Source organism: Callithrix jacchus, chromosome 12 (genome assembly GCF_049354715.1).
Source record: "Callithrix jacchus isolate 240 chromosome 12, calJac240_pri, whole genome shotgun sequence".
NCBI lineage: Eukaryota > Metazoa > Chordata > Mammalia > Primates > Cebidae > Callithrix > Callithrix jacchus.
In genome coordinates, this window is record NC_133513.1 from 13,561,636 (window position 1) to 13,577,998 (window position 16,363).

The following is a 16,363-nucleotide window of genomic DNA, read 5'->3' on the forward strand; positions in this document are numbered from 1 at the left end:
CCCCCTGACTCCTCATCTGCAGTAGCAGCACCCCACAACAATCGGTGATAAACTCAGAGTACTGGTTTAACATGCCTTAGAAGGATTTCAAGTGCTTCCCCACCCCCATCTTACCTACCCCTTCACCCTCCCCTTCCACACCCATAAGATCAATGAGATTATGCACATAATAAAAGTGTGTGGAGCCCAGAGCTCAGTTCCCATGCTTGCATTGGTCCTCTGTACCCAGGCTGTAAATTCTACTATTGTGTCTCTGTCTTTATTTCCTTTTCTCAACCCCTCGTCACTGCCGGCACTAAGGGCACCCACCTACGGGGCTGGAGCTGTTACCCAACAGTTTCCTCATCCATAAATTGGCAACAATTCAGTGTACTTCCTAGAGCTGCTAGACAGATAAAATAAGATAGAGCACTCAGCACAGTACCTGTCCGATGAAGGGGAATAGAACTCATCAGCCTTTATAAGGTGACTGCAAGAGCCATTAAGATGAAGAGAGCGCCCTGCTACAGTGACTGAGACATGCTCACCCTTCACAGCATACAAGGGTCCATCTGATTCCTACAATTTCATTCCTTTTGCTGTGATTCTACACTCACCTGGGGGCATACGCTCATCTGGAAGAAATCTGAATTTTCAACTAAACTTCTCCTAAAACGGTGGTAACAGCAATGGGCTGACCACAGTGAACACCACGTTCTGCCCTCTTGGTAATTACAGTTTGGACTTTAATTAATACATTGGTATTCTGACTTCTATAGATCAGGTTCATATGGGCAAGCTTACTATGAGCGGGTCCCCTAAACCTACTCCATTCTGCATGCCACTGACAAAACTGAGTTTCAAGATCTGTAAAGCTGACCCTGTAATTCTGAACTGTGTGACTCCATGAGGACCAGATCTACCATCCCATCCCAGAAAGCCTTGCTTTTGATATCAACCCTTACTGTCAACTGTCCCTAAAATAAAACACTCCTAAAATGACACAAATTACTTGATGCCTGCAACAAAGAAAACTAGACACTGAAAACCTAGAGAAGACAGAAAATTAAATTGGTTTTTAAAAAGTTATTAATACCCGGCCAGACATGTTGGCTCACGCCTGTAATCCTAGCACTTTGGGAGGCCGAGGCGAGTGGATTACCTGAGGTCAGGAGTTCAAGACCAGCATGGCCAACATGGTGAAACCCCGTCTCTACTAAAATACAAAAAATAGCCGGGCATGGCGGTTCATGCCTGTAATCCCAGCTACTCAAGAGGCTGAGACAGGAGAATTGCTTGAACCTGGGAGACAGTGGTTGCAGTGAGCTGAGATCATACCACTGCACGCCAGCCTAGGTGGCTGAGCAAGACTCTATCTCAAAAAGAAAAGAAAGGAAATGTCAAAATCACAATGAATAAGCAAGAAGTGAGACATATAAATTTATACTGAGGTGTAAATATTCAAGAGAAATCTCGAAGAAAAAAACAGGCAGTGGATAAGCTCTTCCCAATCCTCCCTAGTTTACAGACTCAAAACTCAGAGGGCTACAGTAAAATATGATATATTCTGTACTTTCCTCCAATTTTACTACACAATGTGGATTTTTAATCACTGTTATCTGTGACTTTAATGAGAAAGAAATCTTTCCCAAATTTTAACATTAAATAGCATCAACTGTTACTCAGAGTGAAATAGAAGAGTTAAAAAAATTGTGCTGCACTTTCACTGAGTCAGGAATCACTATAATGTGGTATAAGGGGCAATACAAGCAAGATCTACAGAAAAACTTGGCACAGACTCCAGGATGAGACTGTGTCCCAGACCAAATGGACCTCTCTCATCTATCTGCATAAGGAATCTGCTACATTCTTAGTCTTGCATATAGTTACCGTTTGGGGACTATGTGGCAGCGTCTGCTCAGGACGAGAAAAACAATTAGAGAATTTCCAAAGCCATGGCTTAGCATCATTATCTTGTTGAAGCCATCCACGTGTTCTGCTGCAGGAGTTCTTAGCTTCGTTTCCGTCCATCATACAGCCATGCAAAGTGATTCAACATTCTTTCATCTTTCTTTTCTTTCATTCTTCCACCCTGTTAAGAACGAGTAGGATTTCAGTGTTATTTCCTTGCCTAAGTACAAATTTTACAACATATTAAAATGTGAAACTGCAGCTCTATTTGTAGTGCAATGGCTCCCAACAATTCAGATCTTTTTTTTGTGATGGAGTCTCACTGTGTTGCCCAGGCTGGGGTGCAGCGGCACGATCCCAGCTCATAGCAACCTCCACCAAGGCACTTGGGAGGGTGAGGCACAAGAATCAGGTTCAAGCGATTCTTGTGCCTCACCCTCCTAAGTAGCTGGGAGCCTGCCACCATGCCTGGCTAATTTTTGTATTTTTATTAGAGAGGGGTTTCACCAAATTGGCCAGGCTGGTCTCGAATAAAAATACAAAAAGAGCCATCACCATATCCTCATTAACAACTATATATACAAGTTTAAAATTGATTTAAGAGCAACCTCTCGCACTGTTTCTTTGATCTGAGAATGGAAGGTCAAAACTAAGGGTCCTCTCTGGACTTCGAATTTGATTTGCTACAGAACAAATTGAACAATTTCTTAGTTTACTAAGGATGAAAGTGCAATCTGACACACCACCAAAAATCTAACTGGTAGAAAAATCTCAAGTTGCAGCTGTGCTATAGCTCCACCAGGGCAACAATACTCTTATAGGTCTCAACAATAAATGCAGGTAACGGGCAGCGGCCCAGGCCTGTAATCTCGGCACTTTAGGAAGCCCAGGCGGGTGAATCACTTGAGCCCAGGAGTTCTACACCAGCCTGGGCAACATGGCAAAACCCCAACTCTACAAAAAATACAAAAAATTAGCTGAGTGTGGTGGTGCATGCCGGTAATCCCAGCTACTCAAGAGGCCGAGGGCAGAAGAGCCCAGGAATTCAAAGCTGCAGTGAGCTGTGACTGTGCCACTGCACTCCAGCCTGGGTGACAGAGTGAAACTCTGTCTCAAAAATAAACAAACAAAAAACAATACATGCATGGGCATGGAGGCAGCTGGCCAACAGTGAAGACAACTGAGCCTCATTTCCAAGTCCTCCCTGTAACATCCCAATTCCTTCCTCACCGTTACCCACAGGGGCCATTTTAAGGTGATTACTTTTACTATCTCTTGAAAATTTCACCTGGGCATATAGAAAAGAATTTCTTTTAGTTATATCTCTCATAAGATGTTATTTTTGAGAGATTTTAATATCTATATGGTGGGGAGCAGGGAGAGAATTATACGAGTACTGTATTGAAGGTACAGAAGTGATCCCATAATGCAGAGGTACACTATGGCCCACCAGCCAAAATCAGCCCACAGCCTGTATTTAAATGGCCTGTGAACTAAGAATGCATTTTATACTTTTTAATTTTCGAAAAAATAAAATAAAATAATAATATATTGTGACATACAAAATTACATGAAATTCAGTCCAAGTGTGGTGACTCATGCCTGTAGTCCCAGCACTTTGGGAGGCTGAGGCAGCTGGATCACTTGAGGTCAGGAGTTTGAGACCAGCCTGGCCAACATGGTGAAATCCTGTCTCTACTAAAAATACAAAAATTAGCCAGGCATGGTGGCACATGTCTGTAAATCCCAGCTACTTTGGAGGCTGAGATTCACTTCGAGGAGGATCACTTGAACCTGGGAGGTAGATGTTGCAGTGAGATGAGACTGTGCCACTGTACTTTAGCCTGGGCTATAGAGCAAGACCCTGTCTCAAAAACAAATGAACAAACAAAATTACATGAAATTCAAATTTCAGTGTTCGTAAATAAAAGTTTTATTGCGACATAAACATACTCATTCATTTAAGTACTGCCTAAGGCTGCTTTTGCATTCCAATTGCAGAGCTGTGAAGACAATCTCTTTGCAAAGACTGTATGGCCTATAATGCCTATAATATTTACTATCTGTCTCTTTTGTCAGCCTGGGCAACAGAGCAAGATCACAGCTGTAAAAAAAATACTAAAGTTTAAAAAATCAGCAAGGTGTGGCAGAGAGCATCTAGTCCCATCTACTCAGGAGACTGAGGTGAGAGGATCTCTTGAGGCCAAGAATTTGACACTGCAGTGAACTATGACTGTGCCACTGCACTTCAGCATGGGCAACAGAGTGAGATTCTGTCTCTAAAAAAAAATTTGTTTTAAAATTTGTTGAAATATGGCTAATTTCTCCCCTGTCACCATATTAGAAAAAACAAAATTAGATAAAATGAATCCCACTGTCTATTTTCACCACCATATCTCTTGTGCCAACCAAAGGACCCCTACTCTGTAAATATAAACAGTAGTTGAATGAATGAGGAATTCAATTAATAAAGCATGTCATTTACCTATCACACACTGTTGGGAGTGGTTAATTTGGAGACAGAGGTGGATTTAACTGCCACCACTGACAGTAAATTACGATTCTCATTTTCATTATTAGACACAGGTTTCACGGCCCCCAATAAGTTCCTCTCAAAATCCTAAGAATTTGTAATATTCATGGTGTACATCAAGTCTCTCAAACTTCTTCAAAGCCAAATCCTGAAAGTGAGCTGACATTTACCGTATAATCTAGTTTACAAGTCATTTTTGTGTAACATGACTTATGTCTTCATTTAGCAAATATTTACTTAGTATCTACTAGGCAGCAGGCCTGTGCTTGGTACAAGGAATATAATGATGGGAAAAAAAACCCACTTACATAACTTTCGCAATTATTCTGTGAGGTAGACAGGGAAGAAATTAGCTACAGTTTTGCAGAGGAGGAAACAGAAACTTAATGACGATATGTAGCTAGCCTGACCCAAAATTAGGCTTGTTCACCCCTTCACTACATCAAGGTGCCTTAAATACTGCTCAATACAAACGATTAAAAGTAAAACTTGGCCAGGCTCTGTGGCTCAGGCCTGTAATTGCAGCACTTTGGGAGACCGAGGCAGGCGATCACGTGGTATGGAGTTCGAGACCATCCTGGCCGCTATGGTGAAACCCCGTCTCTACTAAAAATACAAAAATTAGCCTGGCGTGGTGGCATCCGCCCGTAGTCCCAGCTATTTGTTAGGCTGAGGCAGAAGAACCGCTTGAATCGGGGAGGTGGAGGTTGCAGTGAGCCGAGATCGCATCACTGCACCCCAGCCTGGACGACAGAGCAAGACTCTGTCTCAAAAAAAAAAAAAAAAAAGTAAAAACTTGTTAGGTGCCTGCACCCTCAAAATTTCCCAAATATTATCCATGAAGCAACTTAGGTAGCCAAAAGCAGATTCTGTGGGACGAGTGACAGTCTCCTTTCTGTCACTCTCTTCAAGTTTTTTGAGCAATTCAGTTAGGAGCTGAGAGCATAGATTCTGTCGACTGTTTGCATTTTAGCCCCCAGTTCTACCGCGGTGCAGCTTTACACAACTCACAACCTCTCTGAACCTCAGATCCCATCACCAATATAGGTGTGATAAGAATAGAAACCGCCTTACCAGGCCGTTGTTTGGATTACATGAGTTAATCAATGGGGAACATTTAGCAAATGGTGTTTCCGTAGCATCCAATCTAGCCCTCGAACCCACATCACCACATCCCATTACCGTTTTCTCCCCCATAGCTCTTCTGGCCAAAATGCCCTTTTTAGCTTGTTATTTTATCTTTCCCCCTCATTTAGAATATAAACTCCATGACAAAAGGGACTATGTTTTCTTATTCACTCTTCTATCTCCTACCCTAACTACAATGCCCGGCACATTTTAATAAAAAACTGTTGAACGAATAAAGCTTAATAAGCATCTAGGAAGACAAGGTTTCAATCCACCGATATGCAAAACATAAGAATACCACTCAGAGACGCAGGGAAGTCCAAAAGATACAAATGCAATTGGACGGCTCTTGGTAATATCGGAAAGGTGCTCGAGAAACTCTAAAAGGTGTATCACGAGGTCGCGTTACAACTACTAGTGAGAGTGGCTGAAGCCTTAGGGCAGCTCAACACTATCTGTCAACCCTAAGACTACATCGTAGGGATTGCTAAAAAGCCGAGGAGAATGCAAAACGCCCGGGCATGCGGGAGGGTGTTGCAAAAACATCCGCCCCTTTCCTTCTCTCTTAACCTTCCAACTGTGCACTTCACTCCTGGAGGGCCCCACAGGGGACAGATAGGGGCGGGCGGGGCGCCAAATACCCTCGAAGGGTAACAGGGGTGCCAACAGTGACAGTACTAAACGGACACGAAAGGGAGACAAGCCAACTCTTTCGTGGGGGGCCCGACTGGTGCGTCCCAGTTAGCCAACCTATCCACTCCACCACCATCCCACCAGCAATAGGAGGGGGAAGGGGGGGCACTGTCCTCCATCCCGCCCCGCTGGCCCTGGAGTAGGGCCAGCCACCGTCTGGCTGCAGCGCTGTCTGCAAACTCACCTCTGCCGCCGACTCCACCTACGCTCACATTCCGGCCCCGCCGCCTTCCCCCGCCCCCCGAAGCCCTTTGTTTTGATTCCCGACTCCGCAGCTCCCGCCGCCGCCGCCAAGCGCACCCTCCACTTCCGCTTCCGCAACCCACCGCCCCTGTCGCAAAACCGACGCCCTTCCCTCCCTTTCGCCCCGCCCCTTCCTCGCCCCGCCTCTGTCGCCGCGTCCTCTCCGCGCGGGGCATGCTGGGAACCCCGGGGGGGGCGGGGCCTCGCGGCCCTGCAGCCTCGTCAGGCTCAGTCCCCTCCCGATAAACCCCTAAATAGGGACTTTCCCGGGGAGTGACCCTGGCTTTTTTGGCGAAAACCCCCAGTTTAAGGAGGTCTTCCCCCTGGCTTCACGTTGTGGAGTCGAAAGGAACCTTGAAGCGGAGAATGAGGGAGCTCGTGACGTGGACCCGAGGAAAAAACATGACAACCAGGATTTAATAGAATTCAGCTTTTTCAGGCGTTGAAGGGAAAGCGATTTGAACGGGGTTTTAATGAAAAACCCGATCGCTTCGGCTTTTTTTCCCCACCTCTCAGGTCGCGTCACGTGATGGTCCTACTTTATTTTTAAAAATTAAATGGCGCATATTCCCCAGCATCCTAAATCTAGTGCAATCTAGTGCAACCTAGTGGCAAGTGGAGAAAAAATAACTACCAACCGGGCTTCCTACGAGGTCTCTTGGGGTTCTCGCAAAGTTGTGACCCAGCCGGCAAAAACAAAGTGTGCAAAGACTCAGCTGGACATTGCCACTAAGAATCAAGAGATTTTTGGGGACTTGAGCAAGAAAACGTTCTTTTTAAATGCCCTGCTCCAGAGCTTGCTACAAATGATACAACGTTTCGTGACAGGTAGGGCGAGCAAAAAGGGGACGGTTAGTTTCCAGGGCTTTGTGAAACCAAAACACTGTGTTTTAGGTGGCCAGATAGGCCCTGTGGTTTGCTTTTTTTTTTTTAAATAGCGCCTCACAATCTTCACGTTTCCCTGGAATAAAGAAGTGTTAAGACTCGGCAAAAGGGTGATTTCTGAAACTACCAGCTGCTGACTATTTTCTGTTGCAAATTAGGAGAAAAACAAAGTGCATATTGTGTAAATTAAATCTAGACACAATTTAGGATGTGCTATCTGAATGCTACCTTTAAAGTTTATTTTTAAAGTTTGTCCAATAACAAGTTGACTTTGCAAAAGAATGAGTAAGTCAAAATTGCCAAACGAGAATATTTTCCTGAAAAAAATCCTCACTGTGAGGTGATTTCAGTAGGCAATCTCTATTAGGTGGGATTAACACTTCCCTATAAACATCCTTGTAGACGGGTGTTGTGGAGGGCAAGATCAGACATGTAGCAGAAGAATCCTTTGTGCCTGTATTTAATTTTCCAGAAGGCAGATGACAAGCACACATCCTCTTTCTGCATAGGTGTTTCTTACTGCTAATTAAATCTTCACTGTGGGCTGGGCGCAGTGGCTAACGCTTGCCTGTAATCTCAACACTTTGGGAAGCTACGGAGGATTTCTTGAGCCTACAAATTTGAGACCAGACTGGGAAACAGTGAAACTCTGTCCCTATTTAAAAAAGTAAGGAAAATATCTTCATTGTGTCTGTGTATAGGTAGTATTTTCCAAGTGGAGATTAGAATAGATAAAAAAACAACCCCTATTCTAGCGTTTTGGTTTTTTCAAAGTAGCAAACAAATATGCTACTCTTCAGAGGTGTTTTTTTCCCCATTTTATTTCATTTTAGTATGTTTGAATATAAACCATATTAACTAAAAATCTTGAAACAAGGTAATTATGAGTTTCTAATTGCTTTTTAAAAAAAGTTTTTAGCCAGAAAACATAAAAAAAGTAAGACATTTTATTTTTCTTTCTTTTTTTTTATTTGAGACAAAGTGTTGCTCTGTCACCTGGGCTGGAGTGCAGCTGGGAGGATCTTGGCTCACTGCAGCCTCTACCTCCCAGATTCAAGCGATTCTCCTGCCTCAGCCTCCTGAGTAGCTAGGATTACAGGTGCTTACCACCATGCCCAGCTAATTTTTGTATTTTTAGTAGAGCCAGAATAGTGCCATGTTAAACAGGCCATGCTGGTCTCGAACTCCTAGCTTCACATGATCCTACCGCCTTGGCCTCTTTAGGATTACAAGGCTGAGCCACTGAACCTGACTACGTTTTCTTTATATGTGTATTTTTATTTTAGATTCCTTTTTACCAAGCAGACACATTTTGCTTGAGTTAGCTTGGCATTCTTTCAAGTTCAGAGCTGTAACTAGTCATAACAGGTAAATGTAGCGATTAAAAATGGGCGGGGCATGGCGACTCATGCCTGTAATCCCAGCACTTTAGGAGGCTGAGACAGGAGGATCCCTTGAGGCTAGGTGTTTAGAACCAGCCTGAGCAACCTGGCAAGACACTTATCTCCATTAAAGCAAATTTTTAACCCTGTGACAGATAACTTCGAAAAGAGTTTGATGATGTTTAGCGTTTTAATGGAAGTCCTCATTTGTATTCCAGCTACTCGTATCGTTTTTATCCCTGGATGGCTGGCTTGAGTGCAGATGTTTGGAGACCTTTTAAAGGTATGGAGAATTGGCTTGACTACACTGTATGAAACAAGTTTTTTTGTTTGTTTGTTTTGGTTTTGGTTTTTCAGATGAAGTCTGTTGCTCTGTTGACCAGGCTGGGGTGCAGTGGCACAATCTTGGCTCACTGCAACCTCTGCCTCCCAGGTTCAAGTGATTCTCCTACCTCAGCTTCCTGAGTAGCTGGGATTATGGGCTTGTGCCACCGTGCCTGGCTAATTTTTGTATTTTTAGTAGAGACAGGGTTTTACTATGTTGGTCAGGCTGGTCTCAAACTCCTGACCTTGTGATTCACCCACCTTGGCCTCCCAAAGTGCTGGGATTACAGATGTGAGCCACTGTGCCCGGCCTGGAGCAAGTTTTAAAGAAGCAAAGGACTCAGAATTCATGCTTGACGAAATGCAGGTGGCCTTTTGACACTCACTACAGCCTGAAATCCTGGGCTTTCACAATCCTCAGCCTCCCAGTGAACTTTGTGTACAGCCTGATGGAGTCTCATGGCACAAGAAGATTAAACAATGTCTCGAATTTTAATAAATTTCTGTGATAAAAAAAAATACAAAACTTTTAAAAACAAAATAGACATATTAAGTGGAAAGCTAGTAAAAGTCTGAATTACAAGTACTTTTAAAAGAAATGTAATTATATTGCTGCTTTTTTTTTTTAAGACAGGGTTTTACCATGTTGGTCAGGCCGGTCTTGAACTCCCAACCTCAAGTGATCCGCCGGCCTTGGCCTCCAAAATGCTTGGATTACAGGCGTGAGCCACCACGCCCAGCCTATATTGCTGCTTTCTAAAGACTACTAGCCTAAGTAAAGTATATCAATCCTGAGATTGATTGTGTCTAGAAGGAGACAGTTATGAATGAAAATACATAAACATTCTCTTTTTTCTTTGAGATAGAGTTTCGCTCTTGTTACCCAGGCTGGAGTGCAATGGCTCAATCTTGGCTCACCACAACCTCTGCCTCCTGGGTTCAAGCACTTCTCCTGCCTCAGCCTCCCGAGTAGCTGGGACTACAGGTGTATGCCACCATGCCCAGCTAATTTTTGTTTTTTTAGTAGAGATGGGGTTTCACCATGTTGACCAGGATGGTTGGCCTCCCAAAGTGCTGTGATTATATGTGTGAGCCACTGTGTCCGGCCTCCCATAAACATTCTCTTAAGGAGCTATATTTTAAGTATGTATCATCTGTTGTATTTCTACTTCTTTGCTGGGAAAACTTTAGAGAGTACAAGTAACTTTCACTTTTTTCCTTGTCCAAATTATAATCTTCACATTTATTGAAACCAGAATGATTTTTTTGTATGCTATTTAAGTAGCTACTTTACATTCAATTCAGTTCAGCTAACAAAGCTGTTATTAAAGAAGTTTCTCCTTGTCTTGGAGTGGGTGGCTGATCTACCCACTCCAGGTGGATCAGCCGAGGCAGGTGGATCACAATGTCAGGCGTTCGAGACCAGCCTGGCCAATATGGTGAAACCCTGTCTCTACTAAAAATACAAAAATTAACCAGGCATGGTGGCAGGCACCTGTAGCTCTAGCTACTTGGGAAGCTGAGGCGGGAGAATCGCTTGAACTGGGGAGACGGAGGTTGCAGTGAGCTGAAATTGTACCACTGCACTTTAGCCTGGGCAACAGAGGGAGACTATCTCAAAAAGAAAAAAAAATTAGCCAGATGTGATTTGCACATGCCTGTAATCCCAGCTACGCAGGAGGCTAAGGCAGGAGAATTGCTTGAACCTGGTAGGCGGAGGTTTCGGTGAGCCAAGTTCATACTGTTGCACTCCAGACTGGGCAACAAGAGCGAAACTCCGTCTCAGAAAAAAAAAAAAAGGAAATTTCTCAGAAACTTCTCTTCTGCCTGTGTTAGGTTTAGTGGTTTGGATTAATAAATGATCATGGAAGGACCTTAGGGAGTTAAATGGAGTTATCTGCTCAGCTATATCCTAAAACTACAAGGAAAACAAATCGAATTTAAAAAGGGCAAGAAAAACGTTTTAAAGTACACCAAACTTTTCCTTTCATTTTTGAGGTTTTACCCAATGACAAACCCATCTCCCTGAAGTTTGTTCCCAGATAAGACTTTAATGATTATCATTTCAATGCCCTCTCCCTTTTTTTAATGAAAAATTTGAGAAATTGCGAACCAAGTAGTTTAAATGCCTTGATCACAGCTATTTAGGCAACACTAGTACCTCATCAGTTTATGCCTCAGTTTCTCTGTAAACTGAGATTTGTTCCTCTCCAGAAACCTTACAGAGTGGTGAAGGTCAAATAAAATTCTGAGGGGGGCCAGGCGTGGTGGTTCACGACTGTAATCCCAGCACTTTGGGAGGTGGAGGTGGGTGGATCACCTGAGGTCAAGAGTTAGCCTAGCCAACATGGTGAAAACCTGTCTCTACTAAAAATACGAAATTAGCCAGGCATGGTGGTGCACGCCTGTAATCCCAGCTACTCAGGAAGCTCACTTGAACCCTGGAGGAAGAGGTTTCAGCGAGCCAAGATTGCACCACTGCACTCGAGCCTGGATGACAGAGCAAGACTCCAGTAACAACAACAACAAAAATCCGAAGGGGATAATCCCAGCTGCTCGGGAGGCTGGGGCAGAATTGCTTAAACCCGGGAGGCAGAGGTTTCAGTGAGCTGAGATTTCACCACTGCACTCTAGCCTGGGCAAAAGAGTGAGACTCCATCTCAATAAATAAATAAATTGATTAATTAATAATATTCCAAAGTTGAGGCCTGGTGCGATGGCTCACGCCTGTAATCCCAGCACTGTAGAAGGCCAAGGCAGGTGGATCACTTGAGGTCAGGAGTTGAGACCAGCCTGGCCAACATGGTGAAAACACATCTGTACTAAAAATACATAAATTAGTCGGGCATGGTGGCAGGTGCCTCTAATCCCAACTGCTTGGGAAGTTGAGGCAGGAGAATCGCTTGAACCTGGGAGGCGGAAGTTGTAGTGAGCTGATTACTGCACTCCAGCCTGAGCAACACAGTGAGACTCTGTCTCAATAAAATAAAATAAAATTCCAAGGGGGAAGGCATAAGAACTAGTAAACCGTGAAGCAAGATGCAAATGATTCATTAATGTTTGGGAAGTTTCCTGAAAGACATTTGGTGCTTTCCTTAAACTTGTTGATAGGTGGTGGGGTTCCCCTTTGTGCCTCTGAGCAGTTTTTAGGAAATAGCAAGGAATCCAAAGTAAAGTTTGAGAAAGGCTATTCTAAGCATAGCTGGGAGGCAGGAGTGGGGTGGGAGACACTGGAATTTCTTTGCCTCTTTGTAGTGCTGAGGAAGGCGGGTTTAGGAGTCAGAGCCAGCTTTGAAGCCTGATTTGTTAATTACTAGTTGTAAGACCACAGGCAACTCAATTAACTTCCTGCATCTTTATTCTCATTTTTTTTTTTAATCAGAGTGTCACCCTGTCACCCAGGCTGTAGTGCAGTGGGGCAATCTCGGTTTACTGCAATCTCCACCTCCTGGGTTCAAGCAATTCTCCTGCCTCAGCCTCCGGAGTAGCTAGGACTACAGGCTCGCACCACCATGGCCAGCTAACTTTTTTGTATTTTTGGTAGAGACGGGGTTTCACCTTGTTGACCAGGATGATCCTGACCTTATCCACTGGCTTGCTTCAGCCTCTGAAAGTCCTGGGATTACAGGCCTGAGCCACAGTTTTCTCATCTTTAAAATGGATACAATAAAATGCTTTCCTGGGTTATCATCTGTGATTCAACTCCATGTTCTCCTCCCTGCAGTGACCTTCCCTGACCATAGTATTTGAAGTGTCCCCCCTCAGCCCTTTGTATCAAATGAGCTTGCCTTAGCCATAGCACTTATCAATATCTGAAATGATATTATGCTTTCTGCTTGTAGGTTTAGTGTGTTTCTCTCTTAACAATATAAGCCCTTTCAGGACGGATACCTGTCTGACGTATTCACTGTGCTGTAAAAGTGTACAGAACAATGCTCATAATGCTGGGTGCTGTGGTTCACACCTACAACCCCAGCGCTTTGGGAGGCCGAGGCGGGCGGATCACCTGAGGTCAAACTTTGGAGACCAGCCTGGCCAACATGGGGAAACCCCAGCTCTACAAAAAATATAAAAATCAGCCCAGTGTGGTCGCATGTGCATGTAATCCCAGCTACTTGGGAGGCTGAGGCAGGAGAATTACTTGAACCCAGGAGGTGGAGGTTGCAGTGAGCTGGGATTGCATCACTGGACCGCAGCCTGGGCACCAGAGCAAGGCTGTGTCTCAAAAAAAAAAAAAAAAGAAAACTTGATCATCGTTGGGTTGTGGTGGACTATGCCTGGAATACCAGCACTTTGGGAGGCCAACATGGGCAGATTATCTGAAGTTAGGTGTTTGAGACTGGCCTGGCCAACATCGTGAAACCCCATCTCTACTAAAAATAGAAAAAATAGGTGGATGTGGGGATGTGCATCTGTAATCCGAGTGCTGGGGAGGCTGAAGCATAGAACTGCTTCAACTCAGATGGCAGAGGTTGCAGTGAGCAGAGATCACACCGCTGCATTCTAAGCTGGACAATAGAGGGAGACTCCATCTCAAAATAAATAAAATAATTAAAATCAAGATCATTTAACAGATACATATATTGTATTTACTATGTTCAAAGCTCTGTTGTAAACGTTTTTTACAAATGCTTTTAACTCATTTAGTCCTCTGCATAATTCTGTTTTTGTTTTTTTTTTGAAACGGAGTCTCACCCTGTCACCCAGACTAGAGTGCAGTGGCGTGATCTCGGTTCAAGCGATTCTCCTGCCTCAGCCGCCCAAGTAGCTGGGATTACAGGCACGTGCCCCCACGCCCAGCTAATTTTTTGTATCTTTAGTGGAGACGGGGGTTTCACCATGTTAGCCAGGCTGGTCTCAACCTTCTGACCTAGTGATCCACCCTCCTCGGCCTCCCGGAGTGCTGGGATTTCAGGCGTGAGCCACTGCACCCGGCCCATAATGCCGTTTTATAGATGAGGGTACCAAGTCACAGAGGTTACACAACTTTCCCAAGATCACACTTAGTAAGGGGCAGAACTAGGACTCAAAGCCAAGCTTATGACCCGCCTCTTGTGCACTAAGTTTTTCTGCCTCTGAAGAAGAAAGTAATGATGCTGAAGATTCTACTTTGGGTGGTAAGGAGTAGGAAGGCACGAGGCACTCCTAGCCTCAGTGGGCCTGAATCTTTGTCTTTACTTCTGATTTGGAGAAAGTACAAGAATGGGAAAATGCAATCGGAGTGAAGGAGAGGACGGCATATTTTCCTGAAATGCGCTGCGGGCAAACCCAAACCCGTTTCCCGGGTGTTCAGGCAGTAGCCTGCAACACATCCAAGACCCGCCAGCCCTGGCCCAGCAGCCGGCACCTCCCAAGCCCCCACCGGCTGGGAGCCTCCGCCGCGTGGCCGCGCCGCGCCCAGTCTGGGAGAAAAGTTTCCAAAAGACGCTGCTCGGCGCTGATTGGTCGAGGCGGACGCGGTCCCGTGGCGCGGCAGCCAATGGGCGGCACCGGCCGCGGGCTCCGGGGCGGGGTCCAGCGGGCCGGGGCCGCACTACCCCTCGCAGCCACCGCCGCCTTGTCCTCGCCGCCCCTGACCGGGTAAGTGCTGGGCTGCGCGGGGCTGGGGTCGGGGTGGCTGCCTGGGTACCTTCACCACGGTTGGGAAAGCCCCTCTGCCTCACCACAAGACCCCGGGCCACCGCCTAGCAGGGACCCCCACGCTCCTCGCCTGCGCGTCGCTTCCCAGCCGCCTGGACTTCCCTGGTCCCGGGGCTCCAAAATCCCGCTTCCCTGGAGCCTCCGGTCCTAAGAACTTAGGCACAAAGTGCGTTGCCACCTGGGCATCCCTTGTGCCTGCCCCTCGCACTTGCCAACTTTGTTTCTCTTTCTGCACTTGTCTCTCTCCCACCCCGTTGCCCTCTACTCCTTCCAGGACTTCCTTAGGTGGTTCTGCCTTGCTCATCGCCAACCCCGCTCCCAGGCTCCATCCTCTTTCTCTTCTTCCTCCCTCCTCGTACTCCTCTCCTAGATGCCCCTCGTTTCTTTTCGCTCTTTCTCCTGCCCTCTGATCCTGCCATCTACTTCTCTGAGCCCCCAGGCCTCCCCATTGCAGTGCTGCCCCCGCCCTCACACCCACTATCCCGCCCTTGCAGGCGTCTTTCCAAAAACCTACCCCCCCCCTCCCTCCCTCTGGGAACATGTTTGGGGCAGTCTCCTCCTCTCCGCTTTGCTCCAGTCTCTGCCGCAGGACGGTTCCGGTTTCTCCTGACAGCACTTTGGGGAGGGATTGGGTAAAGGACAAAAACGCTTATTCCACAGCCTGAGTGATGTCTGGGCCCACCTGCCTCTCTGAGGTCATGGGAAACCTCGCTGTCACCTTGACATCGATTTTGGGGAAGCGACTTTTTTTTTTCTCTCGGAGCCATCTCAGGCTCTCTGCCTCCGAAGGGCTTTGAGCTTCCCTGATTGCTTTGTCTGGGGTTAGTACCAGGTTGTGCCTCTTAATTTCTACTTTGATCCGGAGGCCCTTTTTAACTTTCGAAAGAAAAGGCCTTTGCAGCATGAGCTGGGCAGGTTCATCATTTCTAGGGTAATTTGGCATTTTAGGATGTGGGTAGGGTGCTTTGAAGATGAATTGGATCCCAGTTACTCATGCAGCCTCTTGCTACCTGCCCACCCTAGCCTCCATCACCTCATTGGTATACAACCCATTTTTCTTATTTTATTTTTAAGACAGTCTGGTTCTATTGCTGAGGCTGGAGTGCAGTGGTGCAAACTCGGCTCACTGCAACCTTCGTCTCCCAGGTTCAAGCGATTCTCTTGCTTCAGCCTCCCCAGTAGCTGGGACTACAAGCGTGCACCACCACCCCCGGCTAATTTTTTGTAGTTTTAGTAGAGATGTGGTTTCACTGTGTTAGCCAGGATGGTCTCGATCTCCTGACCTCATGATCCACCTGCCTCTGCCTCCCAAAGTGCTGGGATTACAAGCGTGAGTCCCCCGCCCCCGGGCCTGCAACCTGTTTTGAGCCTTTCCTCTTAGTGTATCTTTTGTATAGGATTAAATGCAGATGATCTGTGCCCCTGAAGTCTCAGGGGACTTTGATTCATGTATTTTATCCCATGTTGGATAACAGTTTATTAACTTGGCTTATTCTGTTAGGATGTTATTTTTGTTTCAAAGTGTGTTAATTATTATTAGTATTTTCTTATTATTTTTTTGAGATGGAGTTTCGCTCTCTCACCCATGCTGGAGTGCAACTGTGTGATCTCGGCTCACTGCAACCTCCACCTCCTAGGTTCAAGC

General features: G+C 45.7%; 2 protein-coding genes across 22 annotated transcripts in view; one reads left to right on the top strand and one right to left on the bottom strand.

Annotated features, from left to right (window-relative positions):
- MARF1 (meiosis regulator and mRNA stability factor 1) overlaps positions 1-6,555 on the bottom strand; it is a 47,709-nt gene extending 41,154 nt beyond the window's left edge. For all 9 annotated transcript variants that reach the window (XM_078344654.1, XM_035266960.3, XM_035266959.3 and 6 more), the window contains exons 1-2: positions 6,429-6,555; positions 1,870-2,071 (exon numbers count right to left, since the gene is read on the bottom strand). In XM_078344654.1, the coding sequence (XP_078200780.1) occupies positions 1,870-2,013 (144 nt within the window). In that variant the 5' untranslated portion in view covers positions 2,014-2,071; positions 6,429-6,555. The remainder of the gene's footprint in view (positions 1-1,869; positions 2,072-6,428) is intronic.
- A 120-nt stretch (positions 6,556-6,675) lies between these two features.
- The window catches only part of NDE1 (nudE neurodevelopment protein 1), an 85,623-nt gene continuing 75,935 nt past the window's right edge, over positions 6,676-16,363 (top strand). For 5 of the 13 annotated variants that reach the window (XR_013524605.1, XR_013524606.1, XR_013524604.1 and 2 more), the window contains exons 1-3: positions 6,676-7,315; positions 8,973-9,037; positions 14,270-14,658. Coding sequence is in view for 3 of the 13 variants with exons in the window: in XM_035266963.3 (XP_035122854.2) it covers positions 9,017-9,037; positions 14,270-14,658 (410 nt within the window). In the remaining 10 variants the exon portion in view is untranslated. Of the gene's footprint in view, positions 7,316-7,881; positions 8,040-8,972; positions 9,038-14,269; positions 14,659-16,363 lie in introns of all 13 variants that reach the window. The other 8 variants (XR_013524608.1, XR_013524607.1, XM_078344680.1 and 5 more) reach the window with 3 other exon arrangements.